Source organism: Ornithodoros turicata, chromosome 5 (genome assembly GCF_037126465.1).
Source record: "Ornithodoros turicata isolate Travis chromosome 5, ASM3712646v1, whole genome shotgun sequence".
NCBI lineage: Eukaryota > Metazoa > Arthropoda > Arachnida > Ixodida > Argasidae > Ornithodoros > Ornithodoros turicata.
This window is the reverse complement of record NC_088205.1, coordinates 29203810-29231809: the sequence shown is the minus strand read 5'-3', so window position 1 is coordinate 29231809 and position 28000 is coordinate 29203810. Positions and strand designations below refer to the sequence as shown.

At 45.3% G+C, this 28000-nt stretch overlaps 1 protein-coding gene, 1 long non-coding RNA gene and 1 pseudogene across 6 annotated transcripts in view; 1 reads left to right on the top strand and 2 right to left on the bottom strand.

Annotated features, from left to right (window-relative positions):
* Positions 1–28000, top strand: part of LOC135394278 (uncharacterized) — a 93995-nt gene that overhangs the window by 50533 nt on the left and 15462 nt on the right. For all 5 annotated transcript variants that reach the window (XR_010422814.1, XM_064624952.1, XM_064624951.1 and 2 more), the window contains exons 10-14: positions 8535–8624; positions 8926–9081; positions 16154–16276; positions 17320–17436; positions 26400–26539. Coding sequence is in view for 4 of the 5 variants with exons in the window: in XM_064624952.1 (XP_064481022.1) it covers positions 8535–8624; positions 8926–9081; positions 16154–16276; positions 17320–17436; positions 26400–26539 (626 nt within the window). In the remaining variant the exon portion in view is untranslated. The remainder of the gene's footprint in view (positions 1–8534; positions 8625–8925; positions 9082–16153; positions 16277–17319; positions 17437–26399; positions 26540–28000) is intronic.
* On the bottom strand, positions 1–28000 carry LOC135394279 (uncharacterized). The gene is made up of 5 exons (XR_010422815.1): positions 21829–28000; positions 15275–15389; positions 13952–14798; positions 13284–13888; positions 1–467 (listed from the first exon to the last, which is right to left on the bottom strand). It is a non-coding gene; the product is annotated as an uncharacterized LOC135394279 (long non-coding RNA).
* Positions 9691–11616, bottom strand: LOC135395157 (uncharacterized; annotated as a pseudogene).

The window sequence follows — 28000 nt, the reverse complement described above, 5'->3', positions numbered from 1 at the left end:
AACATGACCAGACTCGAAAAGAAGGGTTCCTTTTTCAGTACTGCTTCATCTGAGGAAGGTTTCAGTCCCTTTGAGTGGAAGAAATTCCGTGACGACCACACACGACGATGGCACCACAGAGTGCGTAGCCACGCTCTCTATGCTCTCCGTAATTTTGCTTGACAAGATGCTCAGTTTGCCGTCAAGGGGCGCGCTAGCTCCAGCAATTGTGCCGGCACCTCGCCTGCACACAGAGCTTATAGTTTTTTCGTTACGGATCTTTGCCACCAGTTCGCATGATTTTCAATCATTCTTTCAGTGTTGTTGTCAAGAGCTGGTTTTGACATGGCATTTTGCTATGCTCCAGTGTATATTTAGTTGAAAACCACGTATGCAATGTGGCCAAAGTATTCAGAATACGGAAGGTACCATCCGTACTGTTGCGGTTTGAGGCAGCTACCATATCTTCCAGTGTATAACACACATCCCTGGAAAAGAGAGTAGTGTGGAAAAAATCCAATGTTAAATACGCATCACTGCATAATGCGCACCATAGTACGCACCACAGTGAGTGCAAATAGTGCAGGAATTGTAAACACAGTCAGTGAGGCTCTTGTCAGCATGCTGTCTGCAAAAAAACTAATTCGTCATGCACATGCGTTGCATAATCGGGTGGCAAGAATTCCTCCTTAAAACACTGCCGGAAGTCCGCCATCGAGGTAAAAAGCCTTCTGCAGTCTTCAGCATCGGGTTGCTTCGCCTACTAACATTACTGACAAAACCTGTAATAGCACCACCTCGTTGGACGCTCTAGACACAACCTGATAGGTCTCCATCCCCAATAGGAAGTCAGCTACCGACGTTCTATCAGAGTATCCAGAGTACGACGAAATCACGTTGGGTGCTAAATGTGGGATTTGCTCCTATTAATGTAGCCTATCCACCGGGTGTGGGCTACTATAGCCTATTCGCCCCCTTCTTTGTTCCCGTGCCTGCTAAGTTGACAGTGGCTTCTTCCGTTACTGACCAGATCTGGCGGTGTTGTCTCTCTGCTGTTTCAGTCGCCAATGTAATCGCATATGCACATTCAAAAGTTATGTTCCTTTCTGCCAGCAATCTCTGCTGCAGCAAGGGGTCGCGATTATCATGGTTGAACCTGCCCCTCAGCATTACGCTTATTGATAACCTGGAACTGACGTCGTCCATTGTCTCCACTGTTGTATGTGTTGTACCAGGTTGTTGCTGAATTGCTGCAGTACTCGTGGTGGACGCTTGTCTTGCCCAGATGTGGTTGAGGTTTGAATTGTGTCTGGCGTTCCCGTTGTTGAAGCCTCAGTCGAGGTTGAAGTGGCGGCGACATATTCTTCCACACTTTCGCCGGTCAACTGATCCCGTTGATGAAATTTCCAGCAGCCTACAAGCTCGGATGGTGAAATATCAGATTTGCATTCCAGTAATGCTAGGGGGGGTTGCAAAAAATTGGGGGGTCATTATTACACGTAATATTGACCTCCCCCAATTTTACATAATGATATGTTTTGCTGTTATGAAGTAACTGCAGTAACGTCATAACAGCTTGACGTATCATCACCGACATGGGTGCACAGATAAACAAGTTAGGGAGTTGTCACCAAACATTTGGGGGGGGGGGGGGGGGGGGGGCAGGTCTGGATAAATCGGCCAAGCTGGATGTAGGCACGAGGTCGGAGCTAGGCTGGAAGACATTTTCTTGGGAATGGCTCTTCTCCTCCCTGTCCCCCACTCCTTCTCCTCTCTCCATCTCTGCACTTTGCTGCCTATGATCATGAAGTAGCAAGTCTGCTGTGATTCTGCAATATGAGGTAGTACAGTAGCTCTGCTGCTGTCTGCTGCACTTTGATGCATGCAGCTGTGTACGGCAAATCTGCTGCATACCTGCTGCGCACAGTTACGCAGTGGGTTTGAGCAATGTGCTACAGTTTGCTACATAGGGGCATGGAGTAGCGAGTCTGCTGTAATTCTGCAATATGAGGTACCACTGTACCTCTGGTACTCTCTACCGAACTTTGATACATGCAGCTGGGTACAGCAAATCTGCAGCGCACAGTTACACCACAGGTCTGGAGCAATGTGCTGCACCTTGCTGCATAAGGGCATGGAGTAGCAAGTCTGTTGTAATTCTGCAATACGAGGTATCACAGTAGCTTTGCTGCTGTCTGCTGCGCTTTGATACATGCAGGTGTGTACAGCAAATCTCTGTACACCACACAGTATTTTGAAATCTAATTTGCTTATATCTCAAAATGCAATACTCTACAGTTTCGATAACTCTTATGCGGAAGATTATAAATTAAATTACGATATATAAAGGGAAGAACTGGACACTCTGCCCTTGAACTGTTTTTAGTCCCACAACTTACTCAGTTTTTTACCTAAAGAGGTCATCTGTGCTTAACAAATTCGGGTGCTCTTGCAGAAAGAGGCTGACTACACTCTGCGAAGTTTTTCTTCCAGAAAAAAATACCCGCAAAGGGTAGTCCACTTTGTGAATAATTTATCTTCAGTAAGGTCTGTGGACGAGCAGCAATCCAGTGTTTACGATGGAATGCTTACGCTTCAGAACAAACACTCACGTGAGGCACAAGTTGTGCAATTTCAACTGCCCTCCCTTTTAAGGAACCATGTTGGCTACCACTAACCTTTGGCATGAGAGAAATGCCATAGACCAAAGGAAACCCATTTTCAAAAACGAAGAAAGGGAGCATAAGCATTTGCAGTCTAAACTGGTTAATAGGAGCAAGTCCGTTCCCACCGATTTTGGTCATAAAGCGAATTGTCATACTAACGAGAAACACCTGGAGAACATCATTCCTCCCTCCCCTCCTCATGCACACACACTGCGTGTATCTGCTACACATTCTGAGAAGCACAGGACTTAGTGGTTTATTTACAATTTATTCCTGGTAGAAATCGGTCAAAAGTGCAAGAACAATGCAATAACTGTGCAAGAAGTATGACTCAGAATGAATTCACCTAAAAACGGGGTTTTGCTTTGGACGACATCATCGACACATGCATCACCCGGTGCCACCATACTTTGTGGAACAGAAGGCTTGCAATGTCGGTGTGCAGGGGCAGAACGCCAGTGTGTTCTCCCCCGCTCTTCCTCAAAACTCTGTTCATAGTCGGTGATAATAATCAACAGCCGGTGGTATAATGCCGTGGGCAGAATATGCATGTTCTACTCGATCCGTCCGCAGAAGTTTGGTCATAAGTAAACCCTCGTTAATTCGAACTCGTTTATCTCGAAATATCGGTTATCTCGAATTTTTTTGCCATTCCGATTCTTGTCCCAATGCTTCCTATGTATTTGGGCCCTTTTAAGTTGAAGCTTTTTTTTGCCCCAGTACGGATATCACGAAATTCCATCACCGGTAGGTCACCATACCTACGGCTGATAACGTGCATTCCTTGGTACCCCAGGCTAGGACAAGGTCAAAGCCTTTCAGTCCTTGCACGGTCCGTGGTTCTAGGTACTCACGCGCCGCTAGCTGTGGCAGGCAGACCGCACTCCCTTTTCCACTCAACGTCACTCCTCCTCCTCCTCCTCCTCCTCTGCATTCGTCCAAGCGTCTCAGCCTCTCAGTTTCGTAGTTTTGTTTTGTTCTTCGCGGCGTGATGACTGAACAACGCACATGCAAGTCCCCGACGTTGGAGCCGAAGGTGGCACTTATCAAAGGCCTGGCAGCAATATCATCAAGCCATTATTGTGAACTGTTTCGTTCATGCGGGTTTCTGGTCTTCCACCGCTGTACCGGAGCCAGCAGACGAGTTTGGTGGCTGTATTGAATTGCGCAACGACGTGATGCACCTCGCACGTTGTGGGGAGAGTGACTTAGAGGACTATGCGCTTTACGACGGCGATGTTCCAGTAAGTGGTGAAATGAGTGACACTGAAACTGTCAAGAGTGCCCACGGTAGTGATGTGCCGGGAAGAGCGTCTCATGCATTGCATTCAAGTGCTTGAAGATGCTTTCTTGTTCCGAGACGCGAATGCCAAGCAGATTGCTATTACGGAGTTATTCCCTCTCAGATGATGTTAAAACAAAATGGCTTTGGAATTGTTTGCGAGCCCTATTACTTTAGCAACGCTGCTTTCTTTACGTTTCATAACATAGTGCATTGTGGTAACATCATGGCAACGTAATTTTTGCTGTTCGCTTAACTCGAAACCCTGCTTATCTCAAAATTTTTCCCTGTTTTTATGACTTCGAGTTATTGGGGGTTTACTGTAATTGGATTAACGAGTTGTCATAATAACCAGAGAGATACACTTGTGGACTCCCGGCCGAGGATGGGAGTGCACGATCGAATTATAAACATACACTCAACGTGAAGCCACACAGCTTCGGCTATTTTTCCTTTGTATATGTACTTGCTGGCTTGCACTGTAGCCCCCACAGGTGGCGCCGTCACTGTGGAGCACTGATGACTCACCGAGACACACTGTTAGTGCCGACCCAAGATCATATCACTTCCCTACGACAGGCTGATGAGCTCCAAATAGAGCGAAACAGCTGTCCTCGGCGGAGAGTGCCGGATCAAATTATAAACATATACTCTACGTGCAGCCAAAGAGCTCTGACTAATTTTTTTCTCATATATATATCTATATATGTATATGTTTGTAACTCAAACTTCGCCATGCCAGTACTGGACAGCTGTTTCGGCCTTCTTGGGCCTCATCAGCAGTACGCAGGCAGGCAACGTTTGAGTGGATGTATATATATATATATATATATATATATTTATAATTTTTATAATTCTTCTCTTTATAATTTATATTCTCTTCTCTTTATAATTTACTGGCTTGCACTGTGGCATTGAGGAGTGGTCAGTCACCCTCCCAGGTGTATATCGCTCGCTGAGTGACCCCTGGTTTGCCAATCCCGAACGATGCGCAGCTACCCAGGGCCGACGAGCCGCAAACACGGCGAAACACGTGTCCTCTGGTGCTGTCGCATCGTTCAATGAGTATCTATATATATATATATATATATATATATATATATATATATATATACATACAGGGTGTCTTTTTTTAGGCGATACGGATTTTTGATAAAAAAACTATAAAGGCTATAGACATGCTGTTTTCACTTCTCTCATCTCTGCGCCGGCAGACGTACTTGGCCAAATGTTGCTCGACCGTCAAATGACTAATTACTTAAAAATCGTTAATTAACTTTTTAATTATAAAAGATACAAAGTTGTCCCAATGAGAACATATGTTCCTTTCGGTGACCTGATATCGTAGCCGTTTTCAGAACAAAAATCCGTTCGGTAGATCGTCCGCAAAAAAAATTGTGGCGGAACACCACTTCTTTCTTTATTTTGTTCATTGCGCACCTTCGGAGACCCGTCTTTCCTTCACCCCTAATGTGAGAGGGGGAAAGCGCACACTGTCGCCTCTTGCGTCCTGGAAAAAGATTAGCAGAAAATGCAGAGTGTGCCCTGAGTCTAATAATAATGCATCTGCTAATAATGATGCTGATAATGCATCTAGTGCTAATGCGTACTAAACTCGGGGCGCGCTCTTCACCTTTTCCTAATAGCACTTTGTCATGACACCTCTCTCTACACTGCCTGCTGGTTCATCCAGATTGTGTATTTCTGTCTGTTTGCCTTAGTGGCTGTGCATCCCCATAATCTGTTTAACCCGTAAGGTGAAAGACTGCGCACAGTTGTGTCTACGCATCTTTTATTATTTGACCCATTCCTTCTGTGTCCTCTTAAGTCGCATTTGTAATTTCATGTTATGAGCATACTTCATCCGTGGCAACAAGAAATTTGGAGGAAAGTTACCATGTAGTATAACATGGAACCAAAACCAAACTCTTGCGTTGAAGGACGAGAGAGAAAATTGTTATGATGTTGGATGTGTAGCCCCAAACAGTACAGCTGGCACTGGCTTGAGATACTCTCCACTTTTATTGTACGTGGTTACATTCAGAGTCCATGAACCTAACGTGAGCCATCCAATCTCCCGTGTCTCGGTGGCGTACTGCGGCGTCTTTCTCGGGCCACACCCAGTCTACCTAGGGCCATCTTGTGGCCTATTTTATCAATACATCTAAAAAATCTAGGACCTCACACCAGCAGCATGGGGTTTAAAAGAAACGCTAAGCTTCAGCCTTGCCTGGAGGATGCCAGTTTCTAGTGGAAGCAGTTACTGGGCAGCGATTTCTTATCACGATTTATGTCTCTCAGCAGCCAAGGAGAATACTTGAACAAAACCCACTAAATTACAATAATTATAGAAGAAGAAAAAAACAATTATGTAGTAGAAGACATATATGAGGCAGTCGATACCTATAAGTGTTAATGAGGCATGAGTACATACATCATTAATGTCAATAGCCGCCCTCGGTGGCTCAGTCGGTAGCATGTCTGCCTGCCGTTTCCAAGATCGTGACTTCAACCCGGCCGAGGCTGGTGGCAACTTGGTGGAAGAGTACAAGTTGCTCAGACATGGAGTCTTCCGCGAGGGACGTTAGATGTCGTGTGCCGTGTATCGAGATTTCGGAGCACGTTAAAGAACCCTCAAGTAGGCAAAATTAATCCACAGACCCGACCACTGTGGCATCGCTCAAGATCGCAGTTGTCTTGCGACATAGAGTGCTGAATTACTATTAATATTAATGCCAGTGGACGCACATCACCTAAGCCATCGAATCAATCCTTCTGGATGGCCTGTTTATGTGATGTGAAATGAGATCCAACCCTTGCAACACTTTTAGAATGTGATATTGTCAAGGATATGGGCTCGAACATAACACCCAAAAATGAACATCTTTTTGAGGCAGTTCATAAACCATTATAACACCCTTTTCATGAAGGTGTGGCCTGGCAAAAAGGATAGAGCAACAATTATCAGCAAGTTTATAGTGGTCTGCTGCTTCGTAAACTACATAGCTAGACCTCTGGTCCAGTGTGCCAAACGCTTTAATGCTAAACTGGAAGTTTGGATGGTCGTCCTGCATGCGTCCAGGAGAAATTATGACTGCATGACAAAGTGTTCGACACAACACCGATGTGTGAGAACGAGGACCAACGTAGAAATGTTGAGCCATGCGGGAACCACATTAAACAGAGGAGAATCATATGAAGGCATAAAATGACCATCCCCTTCTGCTGTTCGGAACTGGTTCCAGTTTTGTTCCTGATCACATACACAGAGCGTTTTGGTGTTCCAAATTACAAATTACACTCCTCTGGTATATTCAGGGACTCAAGGTCTGTCATCTTGGTCCTCAGAAAAGGCATTACCTGGGCAACCACCTACGAAATATAAGTTTGCCAAATGAGCTTTGCCGTCTTTTCCGAAGCCTCGAGATGAGCAACATTTGGAAAGCCCTCAATTGGAAGATCTGGCTCATTTTTATTTGGTACTACAGTGTTCCATGCATGAAAGGATGCTTATGAGTGAAATATCTTTATCATTGGTGCAAATTTGCTTTATTTGTTAATTCTTAAAATTGTTTTATTCAATGAGAGCATCTCTGCAGGAGTACTAAGCCAAGCTTGGAAGCTACTCAGGGAGTTCGTTAGTATTACTCAAGAGCTACATGACAAACACGAGGGGACATTCAATGTTTGTCTGCTGCAGCACACCATGGACAGTGGACAGTTGGGGTCCTCTGTGGACCCACTGTGCATTCATTTTCAAATGAATGAATCACATCATGCAAAAATTTACAAAAATACCAAACGAGGTCACTCTTCAAGTCATCAGGGGATATCTTCTCATTATCCCTGAATTCTATGCAACAGAGCAGCTGTCTAACATGACTCTAGGGCCTACACATCCAGTGTGCTGAAGTACAGGCACTTAAGGTCTAGTTTCCCTGCTACTGCCACCACAGTACTGGGCAAGACATTATACCCTTTCCGCTCAGAAGCCATAGCATGTGCGTTGTCACGACACCTCAATATGTCACACACTACTCTGTTCAAGTTCTGAATCGCCGCACACCAACGTGTTGTGCAATTATGTATTTGAGAAAGCTGTGCAAGTGCAAATCTTATCCCAATTATGTGCCTGTGGAAGTTTTGAACATGAGCATTTTATATAAATACATTGTTCTACGTTTCAGACCAGTTTCAGTTAGAGTTCATGAGAAAAAAAAAGAGCATTTGACTGTAAACTTGCTGCCATTTTCTCAGCTCTGCTGGCAGCAACTGATCCACGATGAACTGATCACAAGTGACCCGCACCAAATGCCTTCCCATAATCCTTCCCTTTCCCCATTGCACAACTTCCACTGCTTGAATGTGCATTCATCATCTCAATCCATGTCTATGTAACAGATTGGATGCAACGCGCTTTTCTAGCAAAGAGGTCCATTTACATGGGAGGATATGGTCCGACAAGTGGATTCGATATGATTCTGTGATATGGTTGTGCCTGTCTTACTCACTTGGAATTCTCTTCTATACAGTGAATTATCTTCAATCCCTCGTAACTGGTGATGCTTTTCGTTGCTCTAGTGCACAACCGTTATTTTCTGTTGCAGGAGGTTGAATCGAATACTCAAAATGCATACCTTCTCCTGTACAATCAAAATAAGGTTGAGCAGCAACAGAACGACACAATCCAGGAGCTTGTAAGCAAACTACTTCTTAATTCTATCAATGTCGAGACATCAGGGCCTGTTTGCATAAAAGTTGAGTTCAAGTCTCAGACTCAATCTCAACAGTTTCGGCAGCGCTTCCTGCACGAGCAGTAAGCGTGTGTTATGCAAACGGTCCCAAATGTTCGGGTTTGTGTCTGTTTCTCATGTTCCGATGTGCGTGTGCATTGTATTCATGAAATAGCGTAGATACGAGTCAGTTTTGCTGTTGAGTCATTTTTATGTTTTCTCATTAATTTGTGCCCATGTTTGAGCTTTCTGTATCACTGTACAGCAAAGTGCTATTTGGGACACCGAAAGGCGCTTAGAGCAGACGGAAACCAAGAACACAGGTGGCCACCTGTCCTTCATACAGCGAAATCTGTCCGAACGTCTGGTTCGTGTTCGGGCCTCAAGACTTGCCCTCCACCATCAATTACGCACAGCAAAGGTATGATGCGCTGACACTGTCTTGCCTAAGTCCTAAGTGCCAGAGCCCTCCCCTCCCCTTTCTTACATCTGACACACAGCCCAGGGAAGCATAGGTCTATTAGGAAGTTTTTGTTCTCAATTATCCTTGTATTATCTTTCTGCACGTCGACACATACACAGCTCAGTTGAGCAGACTGTGCATGGGGTGCTTTGTCCATTGTATGCATGTGATATTGCCATGACCCTGTTGCCATGTTAGTCCTTCTACACACACATATTCTCTAAAAAATTATCTGAGATAGTCGAATTGCCTGATTAGATCATCTGCTATGGAATGACGTGTTTACTGGACTCGATGCTGTCATTGAGGGGCACACATGAGGGGAGACTGCAAATTTGATTCTTAATTAAAGTTTATGGCAGTTGTCCTTCTTACGAACCAAAAATATTGACACAGCCGCAGGTGCCGAGACATAAGCCACCACAAACGATTTCTGAGTGTACAGTAGAACCTCCTTATACTGAAGATGTCCAGACCAGAAAAAATCTTCACTACATATATCAGGGTCTTCACTATACCAGGAGTTGACCTGTTTTACAATGTATAACCCACAAAATGCCTCATAAATAAATGTATTAAATTTCTGTGGTAAAAAATTAGTTTTTCCGTGAAGCAGCATCTCAAAATCTTCTAGTGTCCACGGAAATAAAAAGGATTCCACGGCAACTTTCCGCGGCTCTGCAAATAGACTAGGCTACACAAAATGGTATTTTATTTCTCCTCTTGAGTTAGAATACACAAACTAAGCACTGCAGCTGCCTTTAGGTTCCCGATAAACAAAGGAAACAAGTCAGCACAAGCTGATTTACAAATCCAAGTAGCTATTGTGCTTTAGCATCAATATATATTTTGTGTTTTGATTACTTAGTGAGCACCTTTTTTTTTAGACAATGTCTCCATATTGGCTTTCAGCATCAGCTGAGTTGATTGGCACAGGCAGATGTACTGCAAAGCAATCGATGCTAAAGTAGGCGTAAGCTCTTTCATTCCGGACCAGAAGCTCATGATATCAAAATCTGGGCCACAGTGTGTTTCTTTTGAAACAAACTGAGAAAGTGGGTTGTAACTGGCACTTTTAAGGTATAACTGCCATTCAGCAGACAGAATGGCTGAGTGAGCTGCAAGTCCAGGAATGGCACTGTAGTGCTCTCGGTCCTGTGTCAGTGAAGTGATTTGCAGAGGGTCCAAACACCTTATGCACTTGAAAAACGTCCACGTGTCAGATCCTTCCAAGTAGCTCTCTGCTTTCTCGGCAGCTTTCTTCATTCTATCTTTTAGCTTCCTAGAAATGTGGAAAGCTTCGATTGCTGCCACATTCTCAGCTAGCATTAGGCTCTCGAAGTCCTGTTGCGCTGCAGCCTTAAAAAAGCCCCACAATGTTAAGAGAGCATTGTAGGCTTTATGACTAGATATCTGTTGGCTCTCTGCATCCTTGAGAAGGCTTGCAGTCTTTTTCCCAAAACGCTGATGCAGCGCGCATGCTGTTGCTGCAGCCTACTCTTGGGCCCAGTGATGGGACTTGCTTCACCCTACCTTCACAGCACGCAGAAAATCGTGACTCAGGGTGTGGGTGTTATATGTAAGGGCACGGAACTTGGAAGCATTCAGAGTGTCGCATCAAAACCATAACGACAACTTCCGGCAGACATCAGAACAGAAAGCGCTGACTATGACCGATTTGCGGCCACCTTTCTTACTATGGGCAACGGGCATGCTGATATCCACTGCCGTGTTCTTGGTTGAAATGATACTCGATCGTTACAAAGGCGCTATCAAGCACGTAATCAGGGTGGTCAGAAGACGCATGGTAAGAAAGATGCGCTTCCTACTTCGACCATTTCATCTCCTTGCACCATAACAGTGGACCGCATCGCACTCGATGGATTTTACATATACGTTACCAAGCTTCAGACTTTCCTGAGTTCTTGTACACCACACTATTCCAGACACGATTTGTAGAGAGCACGTTTGCTGGTTGACAATCTGAAAGCTTTTTTCATTGCCGCCACAAACTGGTCAACGAGAGATAAACTGATGTTCTGAGGCTGGAACAACATAGAGGGGACAGATACAAACAAAGCCTCAAATTGCCTAAGAAATCAGTGACTTTCATCTTTCATCGTTGGTCAACGAGTTCAAAAGAGTTCTGCATAGTGCCTCCCACAAGATTCACCGTATGCGCAACACAAGTAATGTGTACAGAATTTTTGCACAAGAGTCGGATGTGTTCTTTATAGACCATTTACAGCAGCCAGTTGCTTCAGGTGCTAATAGATGGCGTCACACTAGCCCCGCCATTGCTTGCCTTCTGCAAGTGCCTATGTAGAAGAGGTGGTGTCCCTCTACATGAGTCCTGACCGGCGATGATGGAATGTCCCAGCGGGCAGATGGATGTGGCCTCACGCTAGGACGGTGCCGGTAGAACTGCCGTGCCAGCGCCGTAGCGCGTGGCAGCAGAGGCACCTTTTCATCATCTTCCACGGGCCGCCACATCACTCCCCTCAGACGCAGAGCGGTGTAGAGCTAGCGATTGAGGTCCGCGTCGATACGTGAAGAGGAGAAAGAAGGGCGACACGTGGAACAGGGACGTCTGGACTTGTGCTGAGTGGGCAGAAGTGGCGGAATGGATGGTGCCGACAGAAGCTGGCCGGGAGGGTTCCAGGGGAGGGCCGAAGCGGAGAGCAGGCAGGTAGGCCGATGTGTTGCAGAGAGGGGGCGACAGAACCGCGACTGATTCATAAGCGGTGAGCTCGTGGTGTCGCCAAGGAGAGTGCCGGGGAGGACCATCGCGAAGCACGGGGAGACCAGGAGTAGAACTCGGTGGCCTCCATGCGGGTCCCCGGTGGAACGTTGGCCCGGTGCCTCTTGATCGCAATTGGATGGGCTGCCAGCATCATCTATGGAAGCCTGGTGGGAAGGCGAGGCGGGCAGGGTTCTTGGACCGCAAGCGTAGCAGATGCGGGTAGGGCTGTCGACAGTGGCGTACCGCAACCGGTACAGGAGCGTGATGCTCGGGAAGGTGCCGCTGGTGGAAGCCCGAGGAGTGCCATCACGAAGCGTGTGGCGACGTGACGTGGAGTGTGCGACCATTGTGACGTGAGCTGGGTAGATAGGTACAATCATGGCGTTGCGTGGCCGGGCGTTGCGATGAGTGGAGCTGCGAGGGATTGGCGTCGTCGCCCAGCGGTTCCTCGGTTGAACGATGCACCGTACCTTTGGAGATGGCTTCGGAGGTGGGCTTCCAGAAATTTGGGATGGTATTGGGCCGCATTACGCCGAACATGGTGTTCATAGTTCGGGTCACCAAATACGAGGTGGTGTCCCTCTACATGAGTCCTGACCGGCGATGATGGAATGTCCCAGCGGGCAGATGGACATGGCCTCACGCTAGGACGGTGCCGGTAGAACTGCCGTGCGAGCGCTGTAGCGCGTGGCTGTAGAGGCACCTCTTGATTGTCTTCCATGGGCCGCCACACCTATGTGCCTTTGCCTACGTGAGTGTTTCCTAGATATTTAGCCGCTGTGCTACAGTTCTGTGCAGAATGTGCAAAAGGAGAGGGAAGATTTGTTCCGTGATTGAGTGTAGAAACTGTGACGGAGATCTGATCGTGTGGGACGAAGCAGTTTGTCAAATTCACAAGCCGTCGCTACACAAAGAGTGCCCGTGTTCGAGGCCTTTTGCAATGCATGAGTTTCCATAAAAAGAGAAAAACAAGCTGATTCGACAACGGCGGGTATCGAATCTTTATAGGAAGGATTTCGAACCGGGAAAGTCAGCGAGGGTGAGTAATGCAGTCCTCAAAGTGGCTCAGCATTTCTGTGTGAGCCCTAACCTCTGCTGTAGGCATTGACTGCTGATTGTGACAATAAACTTCCTCCATAGTAGGAGGGATTACGTTCCTTGCAGTAGAACGGTAGTTGTTATACCACAACTCTTGCGATAAAAAGCAAGATTTCACATCTTACGATATTACATTAGGAACGTATCCATAACGTAACGTATGTGCAACCAAAGCAAAAAAACACACAAAAAAAGAACGCCGTAATGTGTAGTAACTCAAGCATAGTGGGGCCGATCATGTAGGACGCACAAGGGCAGAAATGTCACCCTAAATCGAGCAAATGCAACTTAAATTATAGTGTATAAAAAACGCACTCACCTGACCGTTTAAGCTCCAGCCAACCTTGTGTCATCCTTCCACCCAGAATTCATTGCAAAAAGTTGAAAACCGGGCAAAACGTCTCTGGGTTGCACCGCAATACTGCGTGCGCCGCGCCAACAGGCAGCCGAAAGAGAAGGCAAGCAATGTCGCGCAAGGTGACATGCGCTAAGATGGCGGCACCCAGATAACTCTACTGTAAATGGTCTCTACACCTTGATCATGTACGCAGCGTTGTCGCTTATGAAAGCCGTGACTTCTTCAAACTCGATGTCGTATGTCGTCACCGTCTTGGCTACGATGCGGCCGATGATACCCGCGTTTACTTCGTCGACGAACTGCACTTCGACGAGGATTGGCTTCAGGCGTTCGCCCATGCTGCTCGGTGGCTTCATGAAGAGAACATTGACGACAGACCTCGACCTGTCCTCTGTGGTCTCGTCCACTGTTACAGAGACAGTTGATCCTCACAATATGTTTTTCAGAGCAGCTACATGTCTTTCGAATAGCTGGGGAGCGCGAAGTGTGCCAGAATGAGGTATGGAGCCATCGTTAGTCACTCGTCGGTGGAGGAAGCTTCTAAGTTTGGGGTTGTCCGCCTTCTCCTGCGGAATATTGGTGGAGATTAGGGCTTCTAGGAATTCTGTTACCACGTGTTCTTTGCCTACCTTGCTTTTCATCACGGATTCCAGGGTTTGTAACCTTGCGTTCGCATCATCACTTGACTGCTGCACTTGTTCCCGTTTCAGCTTGTCTGCGTTCATGTGATGCTTCTCGCTAGCTAGGTAGTGCAAAAGCGTTGATTTTCGTTTATGATCAACAGATTTTGCACAAGCTTTACAAAAAAGAATTCCGCCATCTTCATAAAAGCCCACGGCCTTATATTCACGAGCAGGGCCCCGCGCAGTTTTCGTACTCAGATGTGACATTACGCAGCAAGCAAGTCATGGTTATGCGACGTTGCCCGCAGCCGCCAGTCGCCCGTGCGCCTACAGGGTGAGTTTTCGCGACCGTGGTTGGTTGGCTCCGTGTCCACGTGACGGCCCCTGGCCCCTCCTTCCTCAAGTTTTGCAACGCTGATGCTCCTCACTGTTAGCACCACATCTTTGTTTCTTGTGCTTTTCACTTTTGCTTTTACAGTTAACGAAGAAAATTTCCCCAACAGATGAAAACTGCATGAGAATTTAGAAAACCGAACGCGATATTGCCTGTTCCACGAATTTCGGCGCAAAAGCACGTATTCCGCGAAGAATCTACATTTCCGCGGGGTTTAGCGGAATCGCTGAAAGCTAAGGGCTTTACTCATAAACAGCAGAGATTGGCTCTAACAGAATGTGCACACTTTGTTTAAATGAGAAACATATGTGTCCCTGATATTTACATGAACACATTTGTGGCTGATGCTAGGTCTCCTGGGATACAGAGTCCCACGATGACGGTATGTAGTGAACGGCTTTCAGCAGGTCGTATCCCAGCTTCAAAGCCAGTTCCCAAGCCTTTTCTTTCATCAATGGGCTGCATACAGGGATGCTCATTGCCCGAGCTTTAATAAACCACTTAAACAGTGGAGTATATCAATGTCATCTTACGCGGAGGTCCTCATTTCGCTCTATCGGGACCATGATCTTTTTTCACTATATCAATTTCTTCACTATATGCGTGTTCCCTATAGTGAGGTTCTATATACTGTACCATTTCCACAGATACTGACAACCCACCAGATGCTTCGCACAATTTTGCGAATCGCCATCTTGAGCCATCATGAGAGGTCGCTTCAAGGGAATCTTGCTAACATTGCCTCTGACATAGTCGTGCCACAACAAAGTCTTAATCTTATGCATGGCCTGACTATTTTGGGTTATGTTTTGAAAGGGCAAGTCCTGAAGAAGTTGTCTTGTTGTAAGAGCAGTTTCATTTCTCGGCTGCACCCATGTAGTACCTAAGTGCTGCAAAAAAACTGCACTGCACTTATGTAGTCATGGTACACTTACATCATTTTCTCTGCAACATAAGTCAGAAAATGTCAGGATGATGAGAAGGGATGAGTTTGTACCATCCACTGGCTTTGCTTGTAGCCGCTTGCAGGCAAGAGAGCTAGCTGGCACACTGCAAAGAAGTTTTTCAGGATACATTTGCACTGATAGACACTGGCCTGTTTCCCCTCTCATTATTTCCTCATTTTTTCCCCTCTTTTGTGTATATAGCACCACTGAATAAGCCCTGTGGAAATAAAATGTAAATGTGGAAATGAAATCCAAACATGAAATATTGTCATGTCATACACATGTATGGTGGTCTGAGCTTGCAAATGCCGTTTGTGGTGAAAATTCTTAGGTTTCTGCAAAAGGAGCAGTATGGAAGTGCTGAAAAAAAAAAAAAAAAAAAAAGTAGTTGGGACACATATTTGCAGAAAAAGTACACGTGCAGCACCCAATCCTGGTGTGCAAGTGGGCTTTCATCCTGCGGGTCAGAAAAGTTCCTTCTGCACCATCACATCATCTGCCCATGCGTGAAGTGCATGCCATATTTATTTATTATTTATTTATTTGTGCATTTTGGTTGGACTCCGCCTGTCCCACGTCTCAAGCAGAACAGCCTATTCTCGACAGCCAATAGAAGTACTCAAGATGTCAGAACACACCAGAAGCAGCTGGGAGAGATTGCGACCACTGTGCGCACTCTTGTAAACTAATTTTCTCACCGAATGTGAGCTTCCTAGATGAAATATGTGTGCAGTTCCTGAAGGTCGCACATATTCGTACCATGCAGTGAGAAAATGCATGATCAAGGTGCTTTCCGTTCTTCTTTATGAGGTGCAAGTAAATAGCTGACCATGCGTATCATTTCTTATACCCACCACTGTTATGCAGGCAATGGAAGAAAAGAAGAGACAAGCGCGCAAGGGTTTGTCTATTGAAGATACTCTAAAGGATCTCCAGGCTGAGATTGCACAGCTTGAAAGGCAAAGCTGCCGCCTGAAGGCTCGCAAGCAGGTTGGTTTACACTGCTTGTTTTACTGAACACAATGTCTGTACATACGTTAATGTGTGATCTAGCCGAAAAATACAGTTGAGTGTTACAGTCGAGTCTGTTTATAACGATGTTCATGGGAATACAATAACTGATCATTCTATCAGAGTGTTGCTCTACCCAGGTGTTCACAAAATTTCTAGTAGAGCTGATGTTAATGAACTGCAGTGGTAGGTATAGAATACAGATCAACATCCTCATTCACCTACGTTCACCAATGGCATCTAATATTTTGTGTTCTCAGTTATTGAGCAAATTTGATTTTTTTAAATTTTAAATTCCGTGTTATAGTTACGATGCAGCAGTGGCTATGAGTGGCGTACAGACGTGGAGAGGGGACAGCAGGAAGGAGTGGGGGACAAGGGGGTTAGTACGCGTCCTGGGCCGACTTTGCCGACATTGTTAGTTTGCTTCTGCAACAATGTTTCCAATGCAACTGTGATGGAACATGGCAGCAAGGTTGCTGATACAATGTTGTGGCAGTGTCACAGGAACATTGCGACGCTCAATATGAAAAAGGACAGAGTAATCAGAAAGAAGCAAAGTCATGGAGACAAGCAGATTGGCGGCGTTTATTGCTTTCGTGTCTTCGGTGCAGATGCACTGCACAAGTATAAAATGTTGAATTGTACACTGTAGAATATCTGGGTGTGATTACCGGTGAGTGTTGTGTCAATGTGTCAATGCAGTGTTCCTGCAATGTTGTTTCTATATAGTGTTGCTGCAATGTAAAAAGGGGTAGACATTAGCAGTATAAAATCAGTGTGACATGGCAACGTTGCTGCGATATTACTGCAACAAATTTTGCTGACTTGGATGGAGCTGCTTACTTCATCCACTTCTCCAGAAATTCAATGTCTGGATCATAAAAGGCAGGCCCAAAGTTCCCAGATAACTTGATCGTGACCGCAAAATTGAAAAGCCCTGAGATTTGCAGCAAGTGTGTGGCCACCCTGGATAAGTCTGTAGCCTTTATCATGATGAAGGGCTTTTTTGTGGCCAACAGGAATTTGAAGAGAAAGATAGAGACATTCAACTCCAAGTCATGCAACGACAGCATCTCATCCAGCAAGAGTCACACAATGCCAGTTTACTACAGAGCTCCGTTATGCAATTCGAAAAGGTAAGCTGAGGTCTTCCGACGTTGTGCCTCTCTGATAGCTGCTTTAAGTCTATGTGAAAGCCCCTTGCAATAAGGGATATCAAAACTCGCATGCTAGGTTGTCAGGCTTTGAGGAAATATTTTTTTGCCAAATTTGGGGGGTAAAAATCTGGTGAAAAGCAGAAGCATCCAATTTGGGTGAATTGCGGTGTAAAATTGCTGGAATTATGTGATACAAGTAAAGATCGGGTCTATCAGGCTTGCTATACATATCACAAATGTAAAAAGAAAACAGCTTCCAAACTAAGTAATAACACTGTCTGTGACAAAATGAGGACAGTGTTTGAAGGTCTATGGCAATTCAGACCTGCATTGAATGGAATGGTAATTCAAATCTGCATGGTCATGCAAACATACACATGGATTAAAGTACTAAAGTACTTCACTTAATATGACACTGTTCCAAGTCTCCATGTGAAGAAAGTTTTCGTTTTCACATTGAAGTAGGAGAAAAGAGCTTCGGAGTTTAGTTACATTTGTGTTAGAAATCAGGTTCTACCCAAACCACTAAATGTGCGATTTTGGGGTAAATTCGAGGAAGAATCGGGTAAAACCCGAAAACTTCAGACCCTAGTCATGATCAATCTCAGATTCTCATCATCATGAAGTCAGTCTGCTAGATCGACCTTCTGATGGGAATTCACTGACATCTTTGTTGTAAATGACGGTGACATCAGATGTCTCCACCTTGTGTCTTCCGATGTTGCCCGCACTACAGCGCAGAACTGTTACTTGGACCATAGGTCAGCAAATACATTCATGATGGCCTTCACTGACCTCATTCGCCATTACCTCACAGATAATGACGTGATGTCGAATGAAGGGCATGATGCGATGTGAAGTTGAAGTTGAATGAAGGGGCATAATGTGATGTGATGGTATATTTGAAGTTGAAGTCAGCGTGGTGGGTTTCGAAGTCGAAGTCAGCATGATTTTTTTGAAGGCGATGTCAGCGTGATGGTTTTGGAGCTGAAGTCTGTGCGAGGTATTTTTGAAGATGATGGATAGGTTTCGAAATCCTCATAGTAAGTTTTGAAGCTTACAATGCTTAGTCAATGTCTGACATTCACGTGTTGTGGCTGTTACTTGTGTAAACGCGTGTGGAGTGAATGGTAAATGTGTATTCGAGTGCACGGAGCGAACATAAACGTTTCATGTCTGGTATGGGGCCTGACACTGCAGATGCCTAGCGGATGCCCTCCAACCTTCGTTGTGTATTGGTGGACACAGAGAGGGAAAGTGTTTGGAATGCGTTACTCTCTTGCGTAGTGGGGCGCGGAGGACAATGTCGTGTAGCCAGAGGCAACTGTAGGTTGCAAATGTAAGTGGTAGATTATATGGAGAGGCAATTTGGCATTCTGCGGTTGCGTGGTCTACGCGTCGCGGTTCTTTTGTTTGACTCATTTGCTCGCCTACCACTATAATGTGCGTATATAGAATGGGAATTTGTGTTTTCTTTCTTTTTTTTTTGCTACATGCTTTTCCCTGAACGATTTTTGTCCATACCGTCCATAGTCTTGAAGTATGGCTTCACGACCGGCCTGTCTGTATCTTTACTCTTCTTGCGGTAGTGCTTGTCATGGCCGGAGCTGAAACAAGACAGTGTCAGGAAGAAATACCGATTACATGCGCACCCTGCAAAACCAATGTTTGCGGTTCAGCGTGAAAAATTCTTATGGGAACCCAATAGTGCCTTTTGTGAGCACTTATGAGCCTTCCCCTTGGGTCACGTATGCGCGTTTTACTAGACGACTGTAGATTGTTGTCGTGCTGACGAGGCGCGTTTTACTATGCAGACTTATTTTATGTCTTCTTAGATTGCATTTTTTTACTTTGTTTGATTGGGATCTAAATAGCACAAGATCAAGCTTCTTTTGTGGATGTCTTTTATTTTAAATGTAGTACACAGGAGTCACTGGGGGAATTATCTGATCCGCGTGCGTGTAACATCCATCGAACAGCAGTGTTCCATCAGGTAAAGCACGTACCTGCTATTTCTTAGATATTCATCACCAATAAAGTACATTTCAGCAGAAATGGGGAAGTTAATTGCCACCCAAAGTTTGCTGGTTACGAGTTACATCATTGAGCTAAATATGTGTGAGAAAGCAGTAAACCTGGGAGCCAGCAACAGTGCGTGTGCACGGGACGGGTTTATTCCGAAAGTGGGGCAGGTGCGCCAGAATGGGTGCGCACGCAACGAGGTCAGCATGTCGACTTCTTCTAACACCCCCCCTCGACAGGTTATCCCTTGATGAGCCCCATCCGTTGCCTTAACGCTTCCAGTCTCGGTCGTGGTAAAGGTTTCGTCAAAGCGTCCACGATGTTGTCAGCGGACTCGCGGTACTGAAAGTTGATGATGTTGCGTGCTACTAGATCACGTAAGTGATGGTGACGGACATCGATGTGCTTTGCCCTGGCGTGGATCCCTTCACTAAGGGCAAGCTTAATGCAGCCCTGATTATCCTCGAACATAGGTGTCGGTTGATCAATGACTAGTCCGAAATCTTCCAACAATGGACGCAGCCACAAAACTTCCTGTGAAGCATAAGCCGTGGAAATGTACTCTGCTTTGGTGCTCGACAGAGCAACAGATTACTGTTTTCTGCTGGACCAAGTGACCGGGCTGTCTCCAAGCAGGATGATGTAGCCACTTGTTTACTTGCGGTCAGTGACGTTGCCGGCCCAGTGTCGTTGCACATGTGGCTGGTAGCGCCAGGGTCAACATACCATGGTCTACCTGGCAATTCGGGAGCGGCGAGAAATGCAGTTTCGGACGATGACGAGCGGTCGGACGCTGCTGCCTTAGCACGCTGCCGAGGCTTCCTGCGCCCCTTCAAACGGGGGCATTTCCACTTCAAGTGGTCTTCCTCCTTGTAGTAGTAGCAATGCCTCCCACCGGACGAAGGTTTCCTACTGTCGTCTCTCTTCGTTTGAAGGGCAGTTCCCGAACCAGACACTGAACTACTTGATGCTCACTTTTTCATATACTCGTCCGCGAGTTTTCTTTTGACGTACTCCAGCGTCAGGTCGTTGTCAGGCCGTGCGTCCAGGGCTGTCACGAGCGCCTCGTAGCTCTCCGGGAGACCACTGAGCAAAAGAGCCGCTACCTGGAAATCCGTGGTCTCCTGTCCGATCCCTCTCAGCCGCTCGACTAACTCCAAGGTACGCCTTATATAGCCTTGCATGTGTTCGTCCTTCGCTAACTTGGATTGGTAGAGCTTCCTTAGCAGGTAGAGCTTATTACTAAGGTTTGCTCGCTCATGAACCTTGTGTAGCTCTTGCCACATCGCCTTCCCTGAGCCGCAATTACAGATGTGCACAATCTGATTGTCCTCAACGCTGAGGCAAATCGTGCTCTGCGCTTTCTCATCACCAGCCGTCCAGTCTGCAGAGGGTGTCTGTGGAGTAGGTCCGTCCATGTACGTCCACGTTCCTTCCTGGGTCAGTAACATCTTCATTTTGAACTTCAGACCTGATAATTGCCGTCCGTGAGCTTTGCAACTGTAAACTTGCTGCTGTCTCCCATATCCACAGTTCTAGTGGTCTGGGCCCATAACCTGTGAGAAAGCAGTAAACCTGGGAGCCAGCAACAGTGTGTGTGCACGGGACGAGTTTATTTCGAAAGTGGGCAGGTGCGCTAGAGTGGGTGCGCACGCAACGAGGTTAGCATGTCGACTTCTTCTAACAATATGTAACGAAGTTACTACCAACATTCAAGTTCAGGAAATGAAATTCAATGAGAAATGAAAGGTCTTGCTACCATGCCGAAATTAGTTCTTTGCATGCGTAATCAGTTAGTATTGTCACAATTGGGAGCAGAGGTCGGAATATACTTTGTCAATTGGGCGCAAAGCAAGAATCGGAATTCCAAGTTCTGCGAGTTCCCATTTTCTGCGCACTTTTCATAAAACTTTGCCAAGTGTGGCCCTATCACCTCCCCATTAAAAAATGCACAAGTAACTCCAAAAAACGAACGCTCTGCTGCGACATGACTCTGTAACACGTCGAAAAAGTGGTAGCTTACATCCAGTACATCGTGCAGCAATGCGCAGTAGCCAGGCTGGCGCCTCGCACGTGGCAAGGGGTGTGCCAAAATAAAAAAAAAGAAGCCAGCATTCTGCCTTCTGCCTGCTTGAATGAGAAGTGAAATAGAAAGTAATTTCTAACTTTGCTCACGATACTTTGGCAAAGTTGCCTGAAAAAGTGACTAACACTAGAGTCAAGTGAGCATGATGAGAGGTCTATTGCAAACATCAAATTAAAATAGGCAAGAGTGGGAATTGTTGTAAACTGTGTCGATACATATTTATGCACAGATCGGGAGAGAGGAAAAAAATCTGTTTCACGGACTGTAAATTGCTGGTCTTCTGGGCTCCTTGCAGTCTTCACTTCAATTTGCGCCTCACATTCTCTCGAACTAGTATGGTGCTCAGTTGTCCTTGGGCATAGAGATGAACGGCGTGTCCTCTGCAGTGGTCCTGCAATGGAAAACGGTCACTCAGCAGAACCCGACGATGCAGGAACACCAAAGCACACAGCAGCAACCTTGGAAAGCTGGGGATATGCTGCCCAGTTCTTTTCTCAATATACGACGGGGTCCTCTGCGCTGTGGGGCACTTTCAGGAATAAATTTAGCTCGCTGTCCTCCCTGGATAAAATTGCTGGGCTCACATCATCCAGTATGAGAGAACTAGAGTAAGAACATATGTCCAGCGTAGGTGATCACACGTAGCTGAATTCATTCATGATGGCTATTTCCAGTGTCAATACACATCATGTCACAAGAACTCATGTAATACTGAGTGACAGGCCACGATGTATTGTGATGTCGAAGCTAATACCTCACGCGCCATGCGTGAAAAATGACACGGCAGACAAGGTGCTCGTACGAAGCCACATGAACGTGCAATGTGCTATGCGCTCACTTAGCTGTCAACAACGGGCGCAACAATGTGCAGCAACCCTACCACGTAAGCGACATACCTCCCGCCACCGTTCACACGCGACAGAAGAGGTCAAACGTGGCATCCCTCCCTTTCCTCCTTCATTGGTATAGCCTGCTTCCAAGTCCAACCAAGAGCAGGCTGACCACACCCTTCAAGCAGCATACCCCTCCTTCGCTTACGCTTTCGCCGCCACTACCAGAAAATCCATGCAAACACAAGTGAGGAGGACACTAGCGTTGTAATCAAGCAGCCAGGCACACCTAACATAGGCCTTCGTCGGAGTTCAACTTCAAAACCCCAGCACCAACTTCAGAACCCATCATAGGAATTCAGCTTCAAAACCGCAATGGGCTCTGAAGTTGAATTCCGATGATGGGCTCTGAAGTCGGTGATAGTTTCTGAAGTTGAAGTCGATGATGGGCTCTGAAGTTGAATGATGTGATGTAATGTGATGAGTTCTGAAGTTGAAGTTGAATTATGGGTTATGATGTGACAAATTTTGAAGTTGAAGTTCAATAATGAGTTATGACATCATTTGTTCTGAAGTTGATGTTGAGTGATGGGGTTGTGATGTCATGGTTTATGATGGTGACGTGATGCGATGGGCTTTGCGGAAAACGGACCATGATGTGATGTTGAATGAATTCTTAGGAAAATGCTGACCCATGACTTGGACAGACACTTCCATCCAGTTCCCTGCTCCTGTCCATGCACCCGTCATTCACCACCCATCTGTTCTAAAACATGACCCTCTAGTGCGGTTGAAGACTATGCAGACTGAGCAGAGCACCACCACACGAAAATGGTTGTAGTGCATGACATCATGCAAAATAAAGTCTGTATTCTTCTGCTTCATCTATTGTTCCCTTCCTGGTTGTGAAGGTCCTGTAGGCCCAGTGTGATGTACAGCAAAGCCTACACGGACAGGAACTGGCATTATGACTGAGAGCAAGTGACAGCAGGCACCAAGTGCCGTTGTGCTTGAAAGTAATGCAGATGTTAATTGGATGGAAGTTTTTGGCACGCTTGTGCGCTGGTATGGAGGTCTGTTTCTAACAGGTGTTACACAAGAACATCACGGCCGGCTTGCACAAATGTTGAGGAGATTCCTGAGTGGTGTGCCCAGTGGCTTTGGTAGTGCTTCAAGCATAAACTACAGTTCTCAACTCTGCTTGTGCGTAGAGTACTGCCAAAGCTGCCGAGGACAGCACTGAGGAGTCTCCTCGTCCTTCATGTAAGCGGGACCAGGAGATTACTGGGCTTTTGAAAAAGAAACTCTACTCATGGTCTCTGGGATCCTTCATGAAGTTGTATTTACTGCATTACTCATCTTCAGCATGGCAAGTTAGTTTACCAGAGGAATACGACATAATATGGAATGCGAGGGACGAATAAAATGCAACATTGCAGTTTAAGCTTACCTAGGAATGTCTTTTCTTTTACCACACCTGTGGCACCAGCAAGATGCAACAATAACAGAGTGGAAGAATTGGAATTTTTGATGCGATATGGTTGACATACTGAAAACCTGTTTGATCCATACAAGTTTTCTTATCAGTGTACCAAGCTCTTTGCATGATGTAGAATTATTATTTAGGAGCAGTAGTACATCTAGTTCTAGGCCCCAGTTCGTAGTAACCACTTCATCCCATATTTGTTTACCTACCCTTTGGTAAAAAAAAAAAAAATCAAGAAGAAATTGATTCTTCCTGCAGAAACTACCCTGTGAAAATCATTTGTTTTACCGCTGTTTAGCATCTGATATGATGAGCTTCTTTATAGAAAAAAAAAACTTGGTCAATGAGACCTCTGTGCTTAATCTGACGTCAGATGGACTAAACTCAAAATTCCATGGTGTGTAGTGATGGCATACACCTTTTGTAAAACAAAGTTCGTTATGTCGTAACTATATACAAGCTGTAGAGTGAGGTATGTGCAGTGTAGTTAAACTACTAGTTAAACTACTGCATGGTAGTCAAAAAGTAGTTAGGAACTACAGTTGAACCTCTGAATAACAAATGTCGATTCAACGAAATCGTCTGTTTAACGAAGAATTTCCATCACTCATACACGTCCCAATAGACTCCAATGCATTTTCGTGCTTAATTTAACTAAATAGTTCGTTTGGTTACCTCTACTTAATGAAGTCCCTAGGCGACAAAAGCCTTCTGCATGTGTTTTTCCCCTTCATCACGAACAGGAGGAGCAGCAACCTTCCCCTATCCGTTGTCCTCATGCGGGTTTTCGTTGGTCACTGCGGTTGTCATGTGCTGTAGGCACGCCGTAAAAGGGTAAAAGGAGCATGTAGCTATGTGCGGCCGCTGTCGCCGGTAATTTTTGGTATGCTGATGTCGTTTCGAAACCGGCGTGAGGGCCTCTTTGCACCTGTTTTTGGACACGAAAACTCGCATTGTTGGCCTCTCGCGAAGTCTAATTTGCTTTTGTTGATCCCGATGACAGTGTTGCTGTTTTGTGGTGTTGTTTACTTGTATTGTTAGTTACGAAGTTGCGAACGCTCCAGCGATATTGTGCATAAGTTACGTGTTACCTAGCGTTGCGAGATGAATAAAGCTCGATATTTCGTGCCCTTCGCAGCTCGATACCTGTTTTATGACAAATGATGTTTTGCAGTAGTGCGGCACAGGTAGTGGCAGTGGCCATTTTTGTTTCACTTGGAGTGTTCCATTTAACGAATTTCTCTATTAAACGAAACAAAGAGCCAGCATTTACAAATTCGTTATATAGAGGTTGAACTACTTGCAAAAATGGTAGTTATAGCTACTAGTTACACTTATTTTTTGTAGTTAACTACAGAGTCAGATTACAGCAGGCCGCAACTACTTCGCATCTTTTAAGAATTTTCGACGGGGTATCACGGCAGTATCCAACGTGTTGCAACAGGACTGTTTGCTGTCGGAGTATTGGTCGAGTTAGACTGGTTAGACACGGAATGAAGTTTGCATATAGAAACGCTACAGTGTTTCATACAGCACATGAGCAGAAAGTATGTCTTTTGTGTTAATCAGGGTACATAACAATCGACACACACAGCACATTGAAAAAGCTTACGCCCCCCCCCCCCCCCAGTCGTCAAATTGGAGGTCATGACTTTATAATTGCATATCATCATACGTATATCGCTATATCTGTAGTGTATGGAGGGGCACACGCTGTGCTATGATTGTTGCGAGTGTGGGAGTTCACTCTCTTCTCGCCCCCCGACACACTCACATGCTATTTCTACGCCTGAGCAATCACAGATACAATGACGCACACAAAATATCATAGTAGTTACAAATGTAGGTAAACAACTACATCATATATTAGTTGCAAAGTAGTTTTAACTAGTGTGGCTGTGATGTAGTTACACTATAGTTAAACTACAATTTGACAAAGTAGTTAGTAGTTATAGTTAAACTATTAAAAAGTAGTTACAGTACATTTCTGAGAGGGAATATGCGACACTTGATTGGTATATATTTGTAAATCCGTGCTCTGCTTTCACAACCCACCAAGTATTCTAGGCAAGCTCTTGCATTGTTCTCAGATCTTCTGTTTGCTTTGGCATGCAGGTGATGCATTAAAAAAAGAAAAATAGACAAAAGCACTGTGAGCATTCTGCTTGATATATTCCTATGCTGTGAAAAGCTCTCTTTCGTATATTTACTTGTATAGGTAGCAGACAAAGCAGAGGGATGTATAAATGCAATCTCTTAGTTCCTGTAGCAGAGCATAAGGAACACACGTAAACTCAAAGTGTGTGTCACTTCCTGAGCTGAGCCTGTGATGCATCACATGAGGAAACAAAAGCCACTTTTGTAAATTTACTCCCGATACAGAACCTATTTTGTGCCACACTGTTGAAGCCTGAGCTATGGGCACCACCTGAGTTCATCCACCCGCTTTTGCCTGCATCTATGCCATGTTGTACTGCATGCTCACAAAATTTCAAAAGCATTTACTCTTCTGTTACAGGAGATGCGAGAACGGCGCAGAGAAGCAGATGCACAGGTGCACGCTGCACGCAGAGAGCGCGTACAATCTGAGCACATGAAGAGTGTCGCTGCTCGACGGTACAAGGAAAGAGCACGCCGGGTCACAATCCTGCAGGCGAGGTACAACGCTGATTTGATTCTGTAGCTTTTCTTGCAGTCTTAGTGGATCTACTAGGAAGTACATGTAATTTTCTATTTGTTGATTAGGCATTTATTTATTATGTGCATTCATAGTTATATCTTCAGTGAAGTGAGAAAAGCTTGTCTCCTCGCTTATCCGGAGTTCAGATATCCGGAAAGCTCCCACTCCGGGGTACATTACCGGGAACGAACCTGCTACCATTGAGTTTTGTCACTGTTACAGTTACACACTAGCCACGCATTCGGTGAATACGTTCACAAGTGAGCTCGTCCTGTGGTGTAATGAGGGGTTGGAGACAGGGTACTCGAGTTTCCAGACGTACCGCTATTTGTCTGTTGTTCGAGAAGCGAATGAGACTTCTGAAAATCACTGAATCACTGAATGTACTGTACCCTGAGGTGGAAACAAAAGTTAAGTCTGTACATCTTGCTGATGTTTTTTACGTGAAGGCTTGTAACAGCGTCATGGTAAGCAAAGTAGTACTTCAATCTATGCTAGAAATATATGAACAGTCTTGGGAAGATGCACCAGAGATATAGAGCACGCTTCTCATTTTGTAGCTGCATTTTTTTACATTTATGATACGTAAACAAGCCTAATAAACCCCGATTTTTGCCTGTATCACATCTAGAGCCCGGATGTCTAGGCATGAGAAAAGTTATTTTAGGCCTCTAAAAAAGGCACTAAAAATCTCGCTGTAGGCACTAAAAATGGCATTATAGACACTATACATTGTTTTGTTTGTTTCATCTGTAGCTCTGAAAGTGCAAAAACGAAGTGAATAAATACATAGTTCTATCTGCAAAAACAATAACGTAAATGGGAGTTTTGGCTGTTTTTCTAATGTTTTTGATGCACGAAATGCAAAACGTATCCATCCTACTACGTTCACAAGGCTTCTAGCCATTGCCACCAATTCCACAACACTTCTCAGATGGACTTGTCAGGGGCAGCACACTGGCAGTATGCAAGATGGGTTTTGAGCTGCGGAGGCTTTAGTTTAATGCGCAAATTTCTTAATCCTCCACCCTTTTTATTTTTGCCATTTACATTTCATTTTCGGCATTACAACAGGACTCACAATAGCAAGCAAATATCCCCGATAAAGTCTGCTTACACTGGACGTGGCATCACTTTTGCTCATGTACCTAGCCCTGACTGCCTGCGAGGAGTTCACCTTACTCGGGTTGCCAAACTGTGAGGATTGTACCAGACCGGTACCTACCTTCGTACGTCACTCCCCTACGTCAGCATTTTATTGTGTGTCAAATTTGTTGTAAAAAAAAAAAGAATTAAAAAGCTTTGGGTACTCTTCTAGATGTAAACCTGCAATAGCTCTGCGAGCCATACAAAACCTTTACGAAATGTGCGTATAATTTATAATAATGACCCACGAAGCAACACAATGCTGGAAGGAAAAGAAAGAACGAGTAAGTGAC